This window comes from Anabrus simplex, chromosome 3, assembly GCF_040414725.1.
Source record: "Anabrus simplex isolate iqAnaSimp1 chromosome 3, ASM4041472v1, whole genome shotgun sequence".
Taxonomy (NCBI): domain Eukaryota; kingdom Metazoa; phylum Arthropoda; class Insecta; order Orthoptera; family Tettigoniidae; genus Anabrus; species Anabrus simplex.
In genome coordinates, this window is record NC_090267.1 from 385988865 (window position 1) to 386009988 (window position 21124).

At 37.7% G+C, this 21124-nt stretch overlaps 1 protein-coding gene across 1 annotated transcript in view; it reads right to left on the bottom strand.

Moving 5' to 3' along the window:
* The window catches only part of LOC136866414 (transient-receptor-potential-like protein), a 208634-nt gene that overhangs the window by 133804 nt on the left and 53706 nt on the right, over positions 1-21124 (bottom strand). The window contains exons 5-7 of the mRNA XM_067143337.2: positions 20254-20396; positions 8894-9095; positions 779-949 (exon numbers count right to left, since the gene is read on the bottom strand). Of these exons, the coding sequence (XP_066999438.2) occupies positions 779-949; positions 8894-9095; positions 20254-20396 (516 nt within the window). The remainder of the gene's footprint in view (positions 1-778; positions 950-8893; positions 9096-20253; positions 20397-21124) is intronic.

Genomic DNA, 21124 nt, shown 5'->3' on the forward strand with positions numbered 1-21124 from the left:
CCTCAATAGTAGTTCCTTCTATTTTGACCTCTGCCGTTTGATTCCAGTACAGATGGGAAATGATACGAAGATCACCAACATCTACACCAGTAGATTTTAAAATCTCAACAAGTTTTGCATGAGATACGCAATCCTTGTACTTACAGGGTTTTATTTCTATGTTCCATTTACTCACACTGACCTGGCCTTGTGTTCATCCTATATTATGTGTTCCTTTTCATGTTCCAAGCAACTATCAGTTGATCTGTTGAAGTGATCTCACTCTGAACAAAAGATAATTCTATATTTGATTTTTTTTCTCATCCAGGCATCTGTTAACATATGACTTGCAAACTTTTAACACATTTTCCTCATTATTTTACAGTATAATGAAAGAATTCCCCCCACCTGGCAATTTTAGTGGGGAGGAACCTTTGAAGTAAAATCATCCTACCTGTGATTTTGCACCCTGGATCATTGAAAGAAAACACCTGGACTGACCTGGCTTTTTGTTCATCCTATATTATGTGTTCCTTTTCATGTTCCAAGCAACTATCAGTTGATTAGTGAAGTGATCTCACTCTGGACAAAAGATAATTCTATAACTGATCTTTGATTTAGAATGATCCACCTGGTTTGAATCTGAAGCAAGACTTTAATGTTCAATTTTTTATTAATTTACAAGTGATTGAGAGCAGAACTATTACTGTATATAACATTTTTAATATTTATTCATTTATGCATTCCAAAAGTAGGAATATTAGGCCTAAGGAAGTTTAAGGTAATATATTTATCATACCTTCTTTTGTTTATAATCGATGGCTAGCTCTAGGCGTGTTAACTTCATGTGCTCCCCCTCTTCGTAGGGAGGAGAAGTTGGGTCATGATTTAAAATGATTGCTAGCTCTGTAGAGCTTCGGGATTGATGTAGTAAATCCACTGCAAATTGTTGGCACTGACGACGTAGTTCCTGTGAGTAAGAAAGAAATCAAATTATATAATGCACATGATGAACAAAATATACGAAGGCTGTTTCTTTATTAATGGCAACACTATTTTATATACACCAGGAAGCAGAATCAATGTCTCTCATGTACACACTGTGCTACAAAGAATAGTGTTGTCTTTGAGAGACCAGTTGAATATTTAGTATCCAAGATGTTCTCGAAACAGGAACAACACAGCTGGATTAGAAAGGAATGTGTGTGTGGCCATACAGCATGACAGTGTCGTCAAGACCTTCATGAGGCATGTGGGGATTGGGTGTTGCCTTACAGAACTGTGGTATTGTGGGTCAAAGCCTTCAATGGTGGATGACATCATGTGGCCAGCATGCCTCGGTGGGATTGCCCTGGTGTTAGTGACAGCTTGTTGGTGAGTAGCTGGGATTGGGAAATGTTAAAACCTAGTTGGTTCATGAGTTAGCTCAAGAGACAGGCATATCACCTGAAAGATTGCCTTGGCATGGGAAAAACTGCATCACGATAGGTTCCTATGCTGTATCATAATGATGGGTAAGACATGGGCCCAATCATATGAGCCCAGACTGAAATGCAAATTGAATGACATTGAATGATATTGAATGACTGGCATTATTATGGGTTCGCAAGATGATCAAAAGTGCGTCAGAACCCTACTAAGGTGAAGGTGATGGTGATGGTGATGGTGATTCTGGTGTATGACTATGATGATATTATCTTAATGCAGACCATACCCCAAGGCCAGACTGTGGGTGTGCAGTATTACTGTTCATTTTTGGAACATCACCTGCAACCATTGTTGCACAAGAAATGACAACACTTTCTGCAGATATCTCCCATCATTTTGCAGGACAATGCTTGGGTGAATGACCTACTACTGGTGACTGATTTGTACACTCAATGAGGCTGGGAAGGATGAATCCTCCATGCTCCTTGGAGTGTAGCCCTTTTGATATTGATTTGATGTAGAAGATGGAGGAATGGCTTCATAGCATCTGCTTCCAAACTGTTCCCAAAGATCTGCAGGTGATAGACCACTCCATTTCCATCATCCAGAGAATAGGCAAGTGTTGCTACTGAGATACCATGACTTCGACTTTGTTGACAGCGGTTTCTGCACAATGCTTGAGGCTACGTTGAGGGACTGTAGAAGTTTTATGGAGGTTTCTTTACTGTGTTGGTGGGTAGTAAATAATTACCACTAATAAAGGATAGGGTGATAGACATAAAGCTGAAAATTACAGGCCAGTCAGTTTGACATGCATTGCGTGTAAGCTTTGGGAAAGCATTCTTTCTGATTATATTAGACCTATCTAAGGCATCTGATAGGTTGGATCATGGGAGACTACTGGCAAAAATGAGTGCAATTGGACTTGACAAAAGAGTGACTGAATAGGTGGCTATATTTCTAGACAATAGAACTCAGAGCATTAGTATAGGTGAAGCTTTATCTGTCCCTGTAATAATTAAGAGGGGAATTCCTCAAGGCAATATTATTGGACCTTTATGTTTTCTTATATATATCAATGATAAGTGTAAAGAAGTGGAATCAGAGATAAGGCTTTTTGCAGATGATGTTAATCTGTACAAAGTAATAAATAAGTTACAAGATTGTGATCAACTGCAAAATGACCTTGATAATGTTGTGAGATGGACAGTAGGCAATGATATGATGACAAACAGGGTTAAAAGTCAGGTTGTGAGTTTCACAAATAGGAAGAATTCTCTCAGTTTTAATTACTGTGTTGATGGGGTGAAAGTTCCCTTAGGGGATCATTGTAAGTACCTATGTTTTAATATAAGGAAAGATCTTCATTGGGGTAATCACTTAAATATGATTGCAAATAAAGGGTACAGATCTCTGCACATGGCTATGAGGGTATTTAAGGATTGTAGTAAGGGTGTAAAAGAGAGGGCATATAAGTCTCTGGTGAGACCCCAATCAGAGTAATAGTTACAGTGTATGGGAACCTCATCAGAATTACTTAATTCAAGAACTGGAAAAAATCCAAAGAAAAGCAGCTCGATTTGCTCTGGGTGATTTCCGACAAAAGAGTAGCTTTACAAAAATGTTGCAAAGTTTGGGCTGGGAAAACTTGGGAGAAAGGGGACAAGCTGTTCGACTAAGTGGCGGAATGAGTTAGCTGGAAAATTTATAATGTCCGATAACAGACTACTTATATTGGTGTTATAAACTTACTCATTCGGGACAAATATTTCAGGTTCCCTATGGGAATCAACATCTACATCATAAGTGGTATGTTCCGAGCTGTCAATGGTGTGGAATGACATCAATAGACGAATAAGTTTGAGCGGTGTCTTTAAACGTAGGAAAGATCACAATATGAAGATAAAGCTGGAATTCAAGAGGACAAATTGGGGCAAATATTCGTTTATAGGTAGGGGAGTTAGGGATTGGAATAACTTACTAAGGAAGATGTTCAATAAATTTCCAATTTCTTTGCAATCATTTAAGAAAAGGCTAGGAAAACAACAGATAGGGATCTGCCACCTGGGCGACTGCCCTAAATGCAGATCAGTGACTGATTGTTTGATAAATAAACAGCTATTGTACTCTGGGAAGATCAACCAAATAATCATGAAATGACTCTTTTGTTGAAGAATAATATTTATTTACAAGCATGCAGAATACAGTATTTATCTGCCTTATTAGCTGCTCCCACTAATTTTTAATTCACAATATAATTTTGCCTGTTGCTCGTTGGATGCAGTATTTTATAATGTGTCTCTTGGACAGGCCAAGGCAAAATGTAGCTTCCACTGAAGCCTGTCTTGTTTACATTTATGGTTATGACAGCATGGAAGCTGCTGAATAATGGGTGATTCAGAGTGTGACTAGAGCTACTGTGTGTTAAGACAGATGATAGTCATAGGGTCAGTCATGCTGCAAAAACACTTTCTAGCCCAGTGGGGAAAGCAATGGCAAAGTATCTCACTTTTCATCTCCTCTAGTGTGCCTCATTTTGGCACCATCATTAGTTTTCACAATGTCTCTATAACAGCATAAACTTCGGTGGTGCTATTTCAGGATTGAATTAGCCTCCAGGTTGATGACCTTACAGACAAGCACAGACACAATATAATATACAATACAACAATGGGTTCCAAAAGCACTGTTCTGAAAAGCAGTTGATGCTGACATCATAATTCTTTCCATGAATGTAACACCCTTGTCTTTCTTCTAACTTCTTTTCTCAGCCTATGAACTTACAGTTTCCTGACATTTTTGATTTGTGATAATGATCTTAAATCAATAAATCTTGACACAACGACTTGAGGCGGTCTGTTCCAAAACTCGTCTTATCCATTCTAAAAAAAAAATGAGTTAGAGGTAGCATTGCCTTCTTGCTGATGTTTGTGATAATTCTAACACAAAATTAAGCACCAAAACTCGCCTTTTCCCATAGAAATCTGGCACCAAACTTAGGCTATTGTTCCATAACTCGCCTTATCCACGGCGCTTGTCGTTCCAAAACTCGTCATATACAATCAACCAATAGGAATGGATAATTTCAGCACGTGACTCACGCTACAATATACCCGCGTTTTATGCCAGTCTTTCCACTCTTTGAGTTGTTCTTGAACTGTGTTAGTCTTTCATGCAGTTTTGTGCTGTGAATAGAGTGTATTAAGATGGCCGAAAATATTTCTCTTGTTGTGGAAGGTATATAAAACTTGCTAATACAGAACAGTTTCACATTCAGTTCTGCCAAAAGACATTCTTGAATGTATTGCATGTCAGCAAAGATCGGGTTCAGAGGATAGCCAGAAATCACTTCACGACAGGGAAACGTCCAACAGAAAAGAGGGGAGGAGCTAGGATCAAACCAGAGTACACTGAAAAGAGGCACTCCCTGAAACGTTTCATTGAAAGTGTCCAGTGTTGTGAAAGTCACTATTGCCGCGGAAAGTCACTGGTCAGACAGTATCTACCCGGAAATTTAAGCATCGCTAAGCTTTACAAAATGTATAACAAGAAATCACCTGAAGAACTCAGGGTGAAGCGGTGGTTCTTCCGTGAAATTTTTACGCGTTGCTACAACATAGGATTCAGAACACCAGTTACTGACGCTTGCTCAAACTGCATAGAGCTCAAGGAGAAAATTAAACTTGAAAGTTCGAACGTATCACTGAAGAATGATTTAATCTTGGAACTTAGAGTACACAAACTAAGGGCTGCAGCTTTTTTCAGAAAGCTCCAAGAAGAAAGGGACAGCATGACAATATTTTCATTTGACTGCGAAAAGAATCTTGTGAATCCAAAAGTTCCAGATCAAATTGCCTATTACAGTCGCCACCTATAATTTTACCATTGTGAGGGGTACCTCACATGCCAAGTTGACAAAGGAGAATGTTTTTACATACACATGGATGGATCATGAATTCAACAAGGGGTCTAATGAAACGTCATCTGCAGTTTACCATCGATTATCACAAACTGATTTGTCAAACTTCACTACTATACAAATTCGTGCGGATGGTTGCGGAGGACAGAACCGCAAATCTACAATGATTGCAATGTGCTCATATTTCTTGACACACAGAGCTCCGCCTATTATAAAAAGTGTTGAATTGGTCTTTCCTATGACAGGCCACTCATTTCTGCCCTCTTATAGAGTATTTGCTCAAGTCGAGAGAGAGAGATACGGACATGTCCTATAATCTGTAATCCAGCAGAATATGAAGACATCTTTAGCAAACATGCTGAAGTCTTCAAGTTTGGCAGAGACTGCTCGGTGAACAATTGGAAAATGGTTTCTGAAAATATGATGAAAATGCCTGCATCTTGGCACTTTGAATTTTCTTCAGTGAAACGATTTGTTTTTAGCAAAGACTCACTGGGAAATGTCACCCTTATGGGGAGAACCTCATTAAAACTCAGACATCGGTTTAGGAAAATCCGTAATGAAAAAGGGAAAACGCCTGCGAGATATGCTAATGCCACCTGAATTATTGCCAGGAGTAAACTTGAATCCAGCCAAAGTAAAGGGCGTAAAAATTTTGCTTGATAAGCATTTTGGAATGGATTGGGATAGGAATGAGTTGCTTTCTTTTTATAAGAATCTGTCCACCTCAATTTCTGTAGACGAAAACAATCTTGTTGAAGAAACAGAAGTTCTTTGTGATGGACCTCAAGAGGAGGGAACAGATTTGAGAGTTTGATTAACAACAAAGTGATGTTTTATTGTTCAAGTTACTTCTATTGTGAGTGCAGTGTAGCCTATAAAGGAAGAATTCTCTCCAAATACTATGGATAGGATGTAAGTATGATAAATCACACTGCTGTGTTTAATTTATTTGTGAATATCATTATACTGATAGCAAAAAGGTGCATGAGTGTACTGGTGAGTTTTATTACAACATTATATTCTCAATCCTTTCATTTTTCTTGTTTAAAAATAAGTTGTGTGAGGTAATATATTTTGAATTTTCTTCGGTGCTCCAAAACTCGTCTTATCCAAAATACAAATGTAATTTATGGACGTTCTATTAATTATATTTATAATTCTTCAGTAAGACGACCCTATGACATTGGACTTGAACGCGTCGTAATACATTTAAACAAGTGAGACTTATATTGCAAAAATTACAGGTTTTTCGCTTTTCCTGAAAAATCACTTATGATGGATAAGATAATAATCTCAAAATTAAAATTGGACTGGCTGAGAATTGCACCTAGGGTTTCAGAGCAAGAGGCAGGCATACTACCCCTATACCACAGGGCTGGCTGCAGCAACCTATAATGAAATATATATTGTAAAATGTGGTATCACCATACAATCCTTGATGCAACATTGTAATGACTATAAGTCTTATTGAAACGTGGAATGACTTTTATTCAACAGACGCCAATAATGACGGATAATTGGAAACAAGCAAATTACTAGCTTTGACATGTAATAACATGATATGCAACACATGGTTTTCATTACAAGTTCTGCCAAAATAAGAGATTTCACCACCTGAATGAAAATTGTGTGTGAATTGTGCAATGAACAATGTGAAAGATATCATGCAAATATCTGCAGTAAAAGACAAATATCAGTAACAAAACTAGGACTAGGATAATGTAATATAGTGTTTGTATTTTGCACATTGTGCGCATTTTCATTAATAAATAAAAAACAAGTCTTTGCTGTCATTTTGAAAGAAATATTGGCTGAAAGGATCAATATATGAACATTCAGAATTATAAATTATATACAAAATGTATGAATTTTAGAAGCATCAATGGAAAGGGTGTTTTCACTAAGTAATACCCAATGGTCAGATGAAAGGAACAGGCTGTCAATGGAAACAGTAAAGGGTATCGTAATTACTGTATAGTATAATTTTAAATATTTCTTCCATAAAGAATTTCACACCTACTTGTTCAAAATTCTAAAAGTTACTTAAGGAAATTTCTTCTTCACAAAAATATAAACAAGAATATTAATAACAATATATAGCTTTACTGTATATACTTATTGCTTTTATTGTTCTCAGTGAATACATACAAATTTAGCATGTTTTTAGTTTTTTTGGAAACGTCCTGCTTCTCTTACTTCAATGAAAAACTGGAGATTTTCTCTACGTTGAATCGAAGATCACGGAGGGGGTGAAGAATTGCCTCCAATGGATCTGCACCTGACTTGTTACAAAAATTGAATCGCAGCTACCGTTGCCTTGTGCATAGAAACATATACCAAAGTCTCGTAGAACAAGAGAATGAAGCAGCAGATAAATTATTCAACATCACTGTAATAAAAACCACCATTATATTGTAAGAGAAAACAAACTCTCTAAGTTATGGTCTAGTCTGGTGGTGAGGACCTAAGCTACATATAAAAATATGTGCTGGTTTAAGGTCAGCAGCAGTTATGATGGTTGTGATGGTGATGGTGCTGGTGGTGGTGATTATTGTTTTAAGAGGAAGATCAACTATGCAACCATCCTCTGTTAACAATAAATCAACCTGTAGATTTATTGGCAGACTACTGTTGAACATTTGAGAGATATTCCTCAAGCAAAGTACAGTCGAAAATCTACTTCACATTAAGTTTAGGTACAGAAAATGTTTTAAAATTTTCTTTTTTAAAATTTTGCAAGTTGCTTTATGTCGCACCAACACAGACAGGTTTTATGGCGACGATGGGACAGGAAGGAGCTAGGAGTGGGAAGGAAGCAGCCATAGCCCTAATTAGGTACAGCCCCAGCATTTGCCTGGTGTGAGAATGGGAAACCACGGAACACCATCTTTAGTGCTGCCGACAGTGGGGTTCAAACCCACTATCTCCCAACTACTGGATACTGGCCACAATTAAGCAACTGCAGCTCTCAAACTTAGTAAAAGGTATTCTAGTTAAGGTGTTACACATATTAAAATTTATAATATCCAGAAATAATTATTCATGCAATTACTCAAAACTATGGGTGATGGAAAAGTTCTGTTAAAAGATTTGAAATCAGCACAAAAATTTCTGTAAGAATCACCCATTATACTTCTTTTAACATTCAAAAACTTCAATTTTGTTGAACAGTGTAGTTACAGTAGAGGGAAAATTGGAGGAGGTCCGACACTATGTAGAATGAAGGTATCAGCAAAAGAAAGGCAAGGGTCATGAAGTATATGAAAATGAAAGACTAGGCCTCAGAAACTTAATACTATTAGGGTCAGAAAAGAATAACAGTTAACCAAGGGAGGTTGGATAGGAAAGATGAAAGCGAGGATGCTGACACAAGTAAGTGGAAGCAATATCTGACTCAGCTAGGAAAACAGCGGTCGCCGACCCATGCTCCAAGTTCAGAGCCCCTGGTACCCCTTTCAGTTGCCTTTTATGACTGGCAGGTGATAATGTGGGTGTATTCTACTACCTCCACTTACAGGGGGTATTAGCTGCAGTTGTAGAACAAGGAAACTACCAATCACTTACCATGTATTCACTCTTGCTCTCCTGTTCAGCAAAAGCAAGATTACGCAGCTCCCACGACAACTGGAAGGCAGTGAGGATGGGGTCGTTTGATGAGAGCGCAATTAGTGAAGAGCTTGCCAGGGCACGGTACTGGTTCACACGAGATCTTGAGAAACGTAGGGAGTCTTCGTTGGACTCCCGTATACACTCCTCGCAACCACACCTGTGAGTAAATTGATACGATAATGGAGCTATTAATAGATTATAATCTGGGTATGTGTTCACTTAGGAAATAGTAACCTGTACAGTAGGATTGTATGTTCTGTGTTCAAATCGCTTCAAAGAGAATGAGCAGAGATAAGTAGGCTCCTATAAATTATTGCTACCTGCTCTGTTTTCTTTGTTTCCTAGGTTTTTACCAGGTGTATACGTCTTTTCTGGTTTCACTAAAAGATGGTGCCAGCAAACAGTTCACAGCGTATGAATTTGACACATATATCAGTTTGTTTGTCTGAAATTAACCTACCAACACACACAAGTTGAGTCCGCTGAACACTAGCATGTTTGTTGTATTGTTAAGTGATCATGTCGATGTTTGTGCCTGAAAAGGAACGTTTGTGGCATGCATTGCATTTCTTATTAAATCAAAAGAAAATGGCTGTGGAAACTCATTGTTTGCTGGTAGAAATATATGGTGAACATGCTCCATTGATTAAAACATGTGAGACATGGTTTCAACAATTTAAATATGGTGATTTCAACGTGAAAGACAGTGCACGCTCTGGTAGACCACAAAATTGCAAAGACGAGCAATTGCAGGCGTTACTTGATGATGATCCAACTCAAAGTCAACAGCAATTGTCACAAGCATTAAATGTGTCACAAGAAACAATCAGCAGATGTTTACGAGCAAGGGGGAAGATCAGTAACCATGGTAAATGGGTCCCACACTATTTGAATGAACGGCAAATGGAAAATCGCAAAGTCACTTGTGAACTGCTGCTTCACCGCCATGAAAGAAAGTCAACAGAAATGTTTATGAAACAGACCATTGGATTAGTGGATCTGACGAGGGAACACATACATGTGTTTCACTCAGATTTGGTTGAAATTTGGTAGGAATATTTGTGGGAGGCAGTAGAATGCTAAGGTGAAAACTGCATGTGCCCAGTGCAAGTTTAAACACCAAAATAGAACAAATGAATAGTCGTCAAATTAGAAGTGCCGCGGGAGTATCGGGGTTTGCCGGAGAGGTAGGGAGGAGCGAAGCAGCGGACGTGAGCCAACCAGGCAGTGTCGAGCTGCGCCAGCAGCCAGGCAGCGTATAGTTAGCGCGTTCCCCTTAACTTCCCGATTAGATGTGCAAAACGTAAATATGAAAACAGCACATGAAACAAGTGTACAAAGGACGATGTTTGAACAACAATGCCAATAAGGTTTGAAATATTCACGCCCAAGTTCTTGTTACTCGTTGTAATTAGTGCAATAGAGATTGTTTACAAAAAAGTGGACAAGGCACAGATACTGTGTGCACCATGCACATCTTACAGTGCTGTCGCTTTCACAAGTATTACATTGATTACAGGAAGGTTCTTCTTTGAAACAATAATCGACTGGATTAAGGTTTCCTGTTAACATAGCCACATTTGTACCAACTGTACTGCCACATGCTACGAAAATGCAGAGAGGAGAACTGGTTGTGCATCAAAGATTGCACTTTTGAAAGGCTGTTCCTTAAATGTACCTTGATGTCTAACGAGTTTAACAAAATTAAATCGTACAAAATACATTTAAATTGCTTCCAAATGCGAAAGCCCAAAACATCTAACGGCTGGATAAGTCCAGTGGCTCCTTTCGGAATTGTTTGAACATTAATGATTTTCTTACTCCCAATTTTAGCATTTAAAATATTTTCTTCTTTCTGTCCGGTCCAGGAATCGAGAACTAAAACACTGTATCTTGTACTAACTCACAATAAACATCCCATAACCATTTCTGTAAAAGTTCTTTGGTCAGTTTTCCAGACTTTGAGGGCAAAGTGTACACATTTGGTGCGGTAAATAGTTTTTTTTTCTATATTAGGACAAAATTTGCCATTTTTTTCTTTCAACACCACTAGCAACTTTGGCAGGAGTTGTCCATCTGCCGAAATTATTGGCTGTATTGTGTAGCTATGAGTTACTGAATTCATAGATTGTGCTTCCGCTAATACGACTTTTTCTCCTCGTTCATTATGGGTCCTGCCAGAATGGAACTCTTCATGAAAACCAGACTGATCAGTATTAAACACGCACTCTGGGCCGTGACTTTCTATTAATTGTGACAGTTCTTCCACAAACAGTGTCGCATTACAATTAGTATCTTCTTGTTCAAATTGGTACTTTTTTTACACGAATTTGCAAATTTTTCTTGATCCAATTTTGAATTTCTTTTTAAAACTCATCACCCAGGAATGAGACGCTCAAAACGTGTCATAGCTAACTAGACAAGCATACTGTAAGGCCCATTTTAAAATATTTATATCGTGAACAATTTTGTTTCGTTGTCTACTTTCTTAGAACTTTTGATAAGTCTTCTTCGTAACAAATTAATGTTTTTCTCCCATTGTGCCACCTTTTTCGAATTGTTGCTCCCACCTGTAAAGCTCTTGCCGGTACTTTAATTTACGAAACCTGTGTTTCACTGATGCGAAGCTACTCGTTTCCCACCTTTGTTTCGCCAATATTTGATGACCTTCTTCTTATAAGTTATTGGAATAAGGCATCATTCAGCTGTTGTTGTGGATGCAGGGTTAGGAGCAACATTTTTGGAGACGAGGTCAAATAATGGTGTTTCAGTGTTGTCTCCCTTGAAATCAAAGTCATCATCTGACATATCCAATGTGCCATCCAGTTCGACTGTCATATCAGTATCCAAAATCCTGTCTGCAATTAGACCTGTAAAACGGAGACAAGAACGCAATTCCTATGAACGCTTGTTTTTCTCATAAAAGTAAATATATATAAATACGTTGATGTACTTACGATATAATTCCAATCCCAAATTCCTTTCATCTTCAGAAAATGGGGTGTCTTTTTTGTCACACTCTGCAAAACAATTCTGAAGGCACACTACTACATTCTACGGATTGAATGTAGTGGGCGTTTTGTTGTATCTAGGTGTAAAAAATCAATTATTACCATACATGGTTAAAGTAAATATACAGTCACCATTCATAAAAATGACTATAAGAACATCAGATTTTACCTGTCATTGTAAGAACGTTGTCTCATCGGACAACTAATCAATGTGCACCTCTTGATCTGCTTTGACGTTTCTAATCGGGAAGATACGAGGTATGTTCGAACTGCGGTGTTGTAAAGAAGAGTGGCCGGGAGGGTGGGGGGTGGGTGGTCATTCATTCAACTCGAGCGAGCAGCCTGACTATATGCTGCTCAGGTCCGCTGCTTCGCTCCTCCCTACCTCTCCGCCACACCCAGATACTCCTGCGGCACTTCTAATTTTACAACTATTTATTTGTTCTATTTTGGCGTTTAAACTTGCGTGGGGCACATGCAGTTTTCACCTTAGCATTCTACTGCCTCCCACGAATATTCTTATTGAATTTCAACCAAATCTGAGTGAAATACATGTATGTGTTTCCTCGTGAGATCTTAAATAAACTTTCCTGTTGGCTTTGTTTGTTGTTTTCTCTTCAAAAATATGTTTTGAATGACAGTCTGTTTGCGTTAGTGTTTGCAAAATTTTCCGTTACATCCCTTAAACCAGAAGTCAGGAATCACCACTGGAATTGTGAAGGGTGACAAAAAATGGATTTATTTTGAAAACCCGAAGTGCAGAAAATCGCGGCTGTTACCTGGCGAAGCTGGTCCTTCAACACCAAGGCCAAATCGCTTCGGCAAGAAGACCATGCTTTGTTCTGGTGGGACCAGAGCGGTATTGTGTATTATGAACTCTTGAAGCCCGGCAAAACCATTAAAGAACAATGCTATCACCAACAAATGATTAATTTAAATCACGCATTGATCGAAAGATGACCAGAATGGGCCAGAACACATGGCAAAGTGATTTTGTTACACGTGCCGTCTCACACAGCAAAAGCATTGAAAGACACCTTGAAATCGCTTGATAGGACATCCTTCTGCACCTACCGTACTCCCCCTATGTGGCGCCATCTGACTATCACCTCTTCACATCAATGGGGTACGTGCTCACAGAGCAGCACTTCAGCAATTTTGAGGAAGTTGGAAAATGGTTCGACGAATGGTTTGCTGCAAAAGACAAGCAGTTTTTCTGGGATGGTATTCATAACATACCTGAAAGGGCGAAGTGTGTAGAAGCCAATGGCCAATAATTTGAATAAACAAGAAATGAATTTTCCTTGAAAATTACGTGCTTTCTTTACCACGAAAACAGGCAAAAACGTATGCATACACCTGGTAAGAAAGGCTATAAATACTCAAGCTCAGATTTCTCTATACTTACATGCATATGGTATAAAGCTGTTAGGCCCTACAAAACCTTACTAATATTTCATATATAATATGTATTTCCTTGATGTATTACATTACTAAGTACATAGCGAGTAATGAATATATGTCTAAGGCATTTGATAGGGTGGATCATGGGAGACCACTGGCAAAAATGAGTGCAATTGGACTAGACAAAAGGGTGACTGAATGGGTTGCTATATTTCTAGAAAATAGATCTCAGACAATTAGAGTAGGCAATGCTTTATCCGTAATAATTACAAGGGGAATTCCTCAAGGCAGTATTATTGGACCTTTATGTTTTCTTATATATATAAATGATATGAGCAAAGAAGTGGAATCAGAGATAAGGCTTTTTGTGGATGATGCTATTCTGTATACTGTAAAGTTACAGGATTGTGAGCAACTGCAAAATGACCTCGATAATATTGTGAGATGGACAGCATACGGTGATAAATAGGGTTAAAAGTCAGGTTGTGAGTTTCACAATTAGGAAAAGACCTTTCAGTTTTAATTATTGCATTGATGGGGTGAATGTTCCTTAAAGGGATCACTGTAAGTACCTAGGTGTTAATATAAGGAAAGATCTTCATTGGGGGTAATCACGTAAAATAATGGGATTGTAAATAAAGGGTACAGATCTCTGCACATGGTTATGAGGGTGTTTAGGGGTTGTAGTAAGGATGTAAAGGAGAAAACATACAAGTCTCTGGTAAGACCGCAAATAGAGTATAGTTCCAGTGTATGGGACCATCACCAGAATTACTTGATTCAAGAACTAGAAAAAAATCCAAAGAAAAGCAGCTCAATTTTTTCTGGGTGATTTCCGACAAAAGAATAGCATTACAAAAATGTTGCAAAGTTTGGGCTGGGAAGACTTGGGAGAAAGAAGATGAGCTGCTCAATTAAATGGTATGCGGAATCTATAAGTTTCATTTCTGTATTGATGTTATACACAAATGCAATGAGAAGAAGGCTTCCACCTAATCAATACGCATTTATTAAATTAAAAATTAAAACTACAGGACCGGTTTTGACCTTTCTAGATCATCTTCAGCTGGTCACTCAATCACATATAACATATCATGCAATCATAAAACATCACTAGATCTACCAAAACTGAGCTCGATAGCTGAAGTCACTTAAGTGTGGCCAGTATCCAGTATTCGGGAGATAGTAGGTTCGAACCCTACTGTCGGCAGCCCTGAAAATGGTTTTCCGTGGTTTCCCATTTTCACACCAGGCAAATGCTGGGGCTGTACTTTAATTAAGGCCATGGCCGCTTCCTTCCCACTCCTAGCCCTTTCCTGTCCCATCGTCGCCATAAGACCTATCTGTGTCGATGTGACGTAAAGCAGCTAGCAAAAAAAAAAAAAAAAAAACTACCAAAGAATGTTATACGACGATATCATGTCCAAATTATTCTCATAATTGAGGGCAAATGTCGAATTGGAACTTGGTATTCACTGTCTTTTCATGAATAACATACATAAAAACACATTCATAAAAGTTTGGATTGTTCATAGGCATAAGTTTTTAAAAAATTAGATGCTAGCTTTGTAAAACATGTATGGTAACACAGAGATAGCATGTGTATTGATCACACTATGTTAGTCTTGTGGGTTTCACTTCCTTGTTTCCTGAACCTTCAGTTGTAAACTGTGATAGAATCTTTTGCTCAATGTTAATTTGCCTTAATTTTTTTAAAAACTACATAGTTACGTCCTTGAGTCTTGATAAATAGACATTATTATGAACACTTAATGATAACTGTAGGAATAAAACAGTGTTAAAATTCAATGACCTGCTTTGTACGTATAAATTACACTTTAAAATGTCAGATTCTCAAGTATGAGTTTTGTGTCACCATATATATACGAAACATAAAAACACATGCGAATGCTGAAAAACAATATATCAGGTTGTGTTAACTAGTTGAGACTTGAGGGGAAAATGTAGATTTCTAAAGCGTGCACACATAAAATCTGTGCTCTTTGTGTTGGAAGGTAAATCATAAGGTCCTGTGTAGAATTCTGCTATATGGCATTTGACAGGAGTAGAGGCTCCTTCTCTTCGCAGTTGTGTGTAGATGTAAGAAATATCTGTGAAAGATAAAAGTGAAAGGTGAGTAATTCTATTTTAGTAATTGGGAATGCCTGTTAGTCATGTGGAATGAATGTGTATATGTGTAGTTATTGCTGTTGTAGATTTGATGTTGTGTGTAGCTTGGGAGCACGTTGTGCACTGCTCTGTTTTCGTCTTGGGCTAATGTTAGTTGCTGTGAGGGGGAGTTATTGAGGGGTGGGAGGAGTAGCTGCTGAGGGGGTAGGGGTGGAGCTGGGCGTGTCTTTAAGTGGTTCTTTGATGTGTGTCAGGTTTTGTTTGTTAATTCTTTTGAGATAAGCGTTTTTTAAGGAAGGAATGGCTGTGTTAAAGATGATATTTTATCTGTAATTTCATTTAGATTAGAATTAGGGTTGGCATATTGTTCTAAAATAATGTAAAATTCCTCTGTTATATTGAGCAAGGGGCCCTTGGGGTTTATACTTAAGATCTGCATGTCATTTTCAATGCTTGTGAACTTATGTTTGTAGTCTACGATGTGTTGAGCTATGGAAGAAAAGTGATTATGTTTTATTGCATTGAAGTGCTCGTTGTAGCGGGTTAAATCATTTCTACTAGTACGTCCAATGTAGCTGGTTTCACAGTTATTGCATTTCATATGGTACACTCATGAATGACTGTATTTATTATTATTGTTGATCAATTTGGTGTTATGTAGAATGTTAGCCTTGTTATGTGTAGTTTTATATATTTTCAGGTTGTGTTTTTAAAAAACGTTGGTTGTAGGGCATAAATGTGTATTATTGAAGGTAAAGAGTACGTGGTCTTTCTTGGATTTTTCTGTTCTGGTTAACTTTGATTTAAGCTGATATTTTATTTTGTGGATAATTTTGTTAATCATTTCCCTCTTATATCCATTACTTTGTATGTTTGGCTATTTCATAAATTAGGTGTAGTCCTTTGTTTTAGCGTATGTGTATCATGTTGTAATATGCTGCTTTTTTGTGTGCATTGGGGTGGATAGAATCTATTTTGATTGTGTTAGAGGTATGTGTAGGCTTTCTGTATATTTTGTAAGATAAGTGACTTTCATGTCCAGTTGTGGATATGTCTAAGTAGTTTAAGGTACGGTTGTTTTCTGTTTCTGTAGTAAACTTTATATGTGGACCTATTGTATTTTGCTGGTTTAGTATGTTGGTTTCATTGGTAAATCTATTGTCAATAATAACAAAAACGTCATCCACAAATCTGCCCCAGAAAAATATATTGTCTATTTTACTGATAAATTGGTGCTCTAGATGGTCTATGTAGATCTCAGCTACTATACCTAATGCAGTGGATCCCATTGGTAGGCCTTGCTGTCGGTAAATGATATAGTAAAATTTAAAATAGTTGTTGATGGCAAATTCGAGTATTTTTTATAAATTCTTCTATTTCTAAGGTGCTTAATTTACTGTGATCTTTTAAGTTGGATTCAATAAGTTTTACATTTTTCTGTGTGGGTATATTAGGATACATGTCTGTTATGTCATATGATGCAAGGAAGTGGTATTGTTTGATCATTAACTCTTTCGTGACAATGCAGAAACCTATTGAATTTTGTACCCCAAGGGTCCCTTGCTCAATATAACAGAGGAATTTTACATTACTTTAGATCAATATGCCAACCCTAATTCTAATCTAAATGAAATTACAGATAGAATAATTGTCATCTTTAACTCAGCCATTCCTTCCTTAAAAAATGCTTATCTCAAAAGAATCAACAAACAAAACCTGACACGCATCAAAGAACCACTTAAAGACATGTCCAGCTCTACCCCTACCCCCTCAACAGCTACTCCTCCTGCCCCTCCGACCCTCCCCCTCACAGCAACTAACATTAGTCCAAGACAAACACGGAGCAGTGCACAACGTGCTTCCAAGCTACACACAACATCAAATCAACATCAGTAAGTACACATATACACATTCATTCCACACGACTAATAGGCATTCCCAATTACTAAAACAGAATTACTCACCTTTCACTTTTATGTTTTACAGATATTTCTTACATCTACACACAACTGCGGATTGAAGGAGCCTCTACTCCAGTCAAATGCCATATAGCAGAATTCTACACGGGACCCTATGATTTACCTTCCAACACAAACAGCACGGATTTTATTTAGAAATCTACATTTTCCTCTCAAGTCTCAACTAGTTAACACAATCTGATATATCGTTTTTCTGCATTCATATGTGTTTTTATGTTTTGTATATATATGGTGACACAAAACTCATACTTGAGAATCTGACATACCTACAATGCAGGTCATTGAATTTTAACACATGTTTCCTACAGTTATCATTAAGTGTTCATAATAATGTGTTTGCTGGTAGGATCTAGTGTTTACAGTGCACTATGTCTTCTGGTATGGGCTAGAGCAATTTTGTTACTTTCATTGATCTGTCTCAGCTTTATCCTTGGCTTTGACAAAATGAAAGTGACTGAGGTATGAGTGATGCTAGTAATGCCATTCCTTCTGCAACCAGTCCCTGCTATGACTTGTGTGAAAATATTGCTCATAAGGTCGGTTGGCGCATGCATTTCAGTGGGCTTGGCAGACTCCTGGCTCGGTGAGGAAAGCAACGGGAAACTACCTCACTCCTCATTTCCCTAGTACGCCTTTTCAGTGATGCCTAGGCCATCTATGACAGCTGATGGTGGAGCTGTTGAGGATCCAACCAGCCTTTGGGCTGAGGACTAACATACACACAAAAATGTCTATTTATCAAGACTCAAAGGCGTAACTAAGTAGTTTAAAAAAAATTAAGGCAAATTAACATAGAGCAACAAGATTCTATCACAGTGTACAACTGAAGGTTCAGGAAACAAGGAACTGTAACCACAAGACTAATTGCAACCAGAACAGTTCTCTTCCATTTTCTCTTATACTATTGATTTTCTATCCAATCTTTGGACTATTATGTGAATCGTCCCTTCTTTATAAACAACTTTTTTAATGTACATAATTTTGCTTAATCTTCAAATGACGGAGGAAATTACAATTTTCTATGGGTCTCATGCTCTTCATTGAGTGACCGATAGACCGACAACAAACCTATAGGTACCATGGCAATGTCTCTAACTGGTTGCCAGCAGGGAAGTAACGTATTGCCATTTTCATCATCATTCCTGTTATCTCGCGGTTGTTCCTTGGGTAGAAATCAAGAGATGTCAATCGGCCATTCTGCGGGATATTGGCGGAATACCATTGGAGATTACCATTGTCCTCAAATAGCACTAAGGGACGTTGTTCATATTTGAACAGTACTGTGGATTGTAGCCCATTACTTCACACCATGAGTTGTCTTCTGGCATTTGCTATAATATTTAATTATTTCTATTCTACTTCTGTTTTCTGTTTTAATTTCTCGCCTCTGCCTTGCCTCTTGAGGCTTAAATAATAACACCGTAAGTCATATTCTTATTTGTTTATGTATGAATCCCTGCACCTAAATTTCTCCTCTGTTACCGTCTTCTTATATCCGTAACTCATACCATTCCAATTTACTTAGGGGCATTTTATTTTCCAATACATTCACTGCATAATTACATATTTTTCTTATCCAGCTGTCCTCAGTTATAAGTCTATTTTCTGTTAATTTCAACTTTCCTAACTGTATTACTTTCTTCCTTAATTACTCTGTATGTACGCGAGTGCTAATCCCAAAATCTGGACACTCTTTTCTTTGAGGAAAAATTCTAAGCTGTTCAAATGTATAAATTTGGCCCCAGAAAATATCGAAATATGTATACATTTTAATGATGGTGCAGACCTTCGTTTCTGTATAGTTGGTGGCTAAACAGATAGCACAATCGCCGATCAATTTGGAGAGATCTACAACTTTGATCCTATGGTTTATTGTCGTGTCTCGATTGTTAATATGTTAGATAGCACTGCATTTCTCGATTATAATCAAATCTCTCCAAGTTGACTGTGACTGGCATTAGGAAAAGGGGCCTGTCTTTATAATGTAAACTCTCCATCTCTGCTCTGAATGGTAGTTGCCAAGTGAGCCTGCCGTTATAGTAGAAACCCCCTGAATTCGATTGTGATTGGCAGTATGAAATGTAGCCTGCCATTATCAACAAAACTTCCCCGATACCTACCTTACATCGAAAACAACGTATGGCATCTTTTCTGCTTTGTTTCTTGGATATCGCTAAGAGACATGCAATTTAATGTAATCTTACTTACTGCCTTTACAGTAATATTTGGAGAAATCCATATACAATATAGAATACCGTAGCAAAGCATGGGTACATTTGCTAGTATATATATATATATATATATATAATATTTTAGTATCTAATGTCACCACTGGTTTTAGTTTAGGGAGCACTGCTTATTGTTATCACTGACACAATTCTTTTGCTAGATTTCATGAGTGACTTACATGGATTTGTATTCTTGTGTATAGTGCATGTAATATTTTAGAAATATATGACTTTTGAAACATGGATTTACTGCGGTCAAGAAAGAAAATATCACTATCAAAGGGTAGAGAAAGGTCCAACTATTTAATAGGTGACTGAAGAAGGTCTAATGTAGCAAGGTCAAAAATAGTACCAGTTATATAAGATACTACATTAATCTAATAGCATTGAATAGGTGGACCTTTCTCTACCCTTTGATGGTGATCAATTGTCAATATGGACCATAATGAAATTCATGCCTTACAAGAAGAACATATCACTGTCAGCCATTACTCACTAAAGAATTTGATATACAAGTATTTGAAGATTACTAGAGCATCGTTCCTATCGTGAACTTCACTTACTTTATGTCATGAGGCATAGGAAGAGTAGCACCACGATCCATAAGAATTTTCAGGATCTCGTAATTATTTTTATGAGCTGCTAGGATCAGCGGGGTGATATCCGGTGTAAAGGTTGCTGTGTTGCAGTCTACTTTCTCCCAACTCTGGAAAGAAGTAACAAATTTTTAGTCACTAAGCGAAATTGAATATCTTTGTAGATTATGCAGATGGATAGATGTAGGAAAAGTTAAGGACACATTTCTTTCCTCACATTTAACTAGATCCTAATCTAATGCATTACTGACAGCTATAAAACACTTCATTAATGCATGATAATAATAATAATAATAATAATAATAATAATAATAATAATAATAATAATAATAATAATAATAATAATAATAATAATAATAATAATAATCTAGCATAGTGACTTTAATGATCCTAATATACAAGACATGGAACAACATGTGATGCAATAACCCATTAAAGGCCATGGCCTGTCAAGACAGTTGTTGCCCAGTCAGATGGCCTGCAGATTTGGGAGGTACATGGTCAGCATGCTGACATCCTCAGACGAATTGCTTAGCTCTGGTGTTCAGACTGCTGCCTCCTATCACAGTTTCTCAGTTGGTCTCACATGGCTCAGTGTACCGCGCTCCAGCCCTCAGTCTGGATTTAAAGTCCCTGGACTGGCGAGGAATTGACCCTGAGCCTTTGGGTAAGAAGCAGGCATGCTACTCCTACACTGTCCCTCTGCAGGTGAAAGCAGTAGAATACATCCATGGTATCTCTTGCCTGTAGTAAGAGATAACTGAATGAGGTAATTCTCAGGGGCTCTCAACTTGGAAGTGTGGGTTGGTAGCCACTGGTCTTCTAACTCAGTCTGACA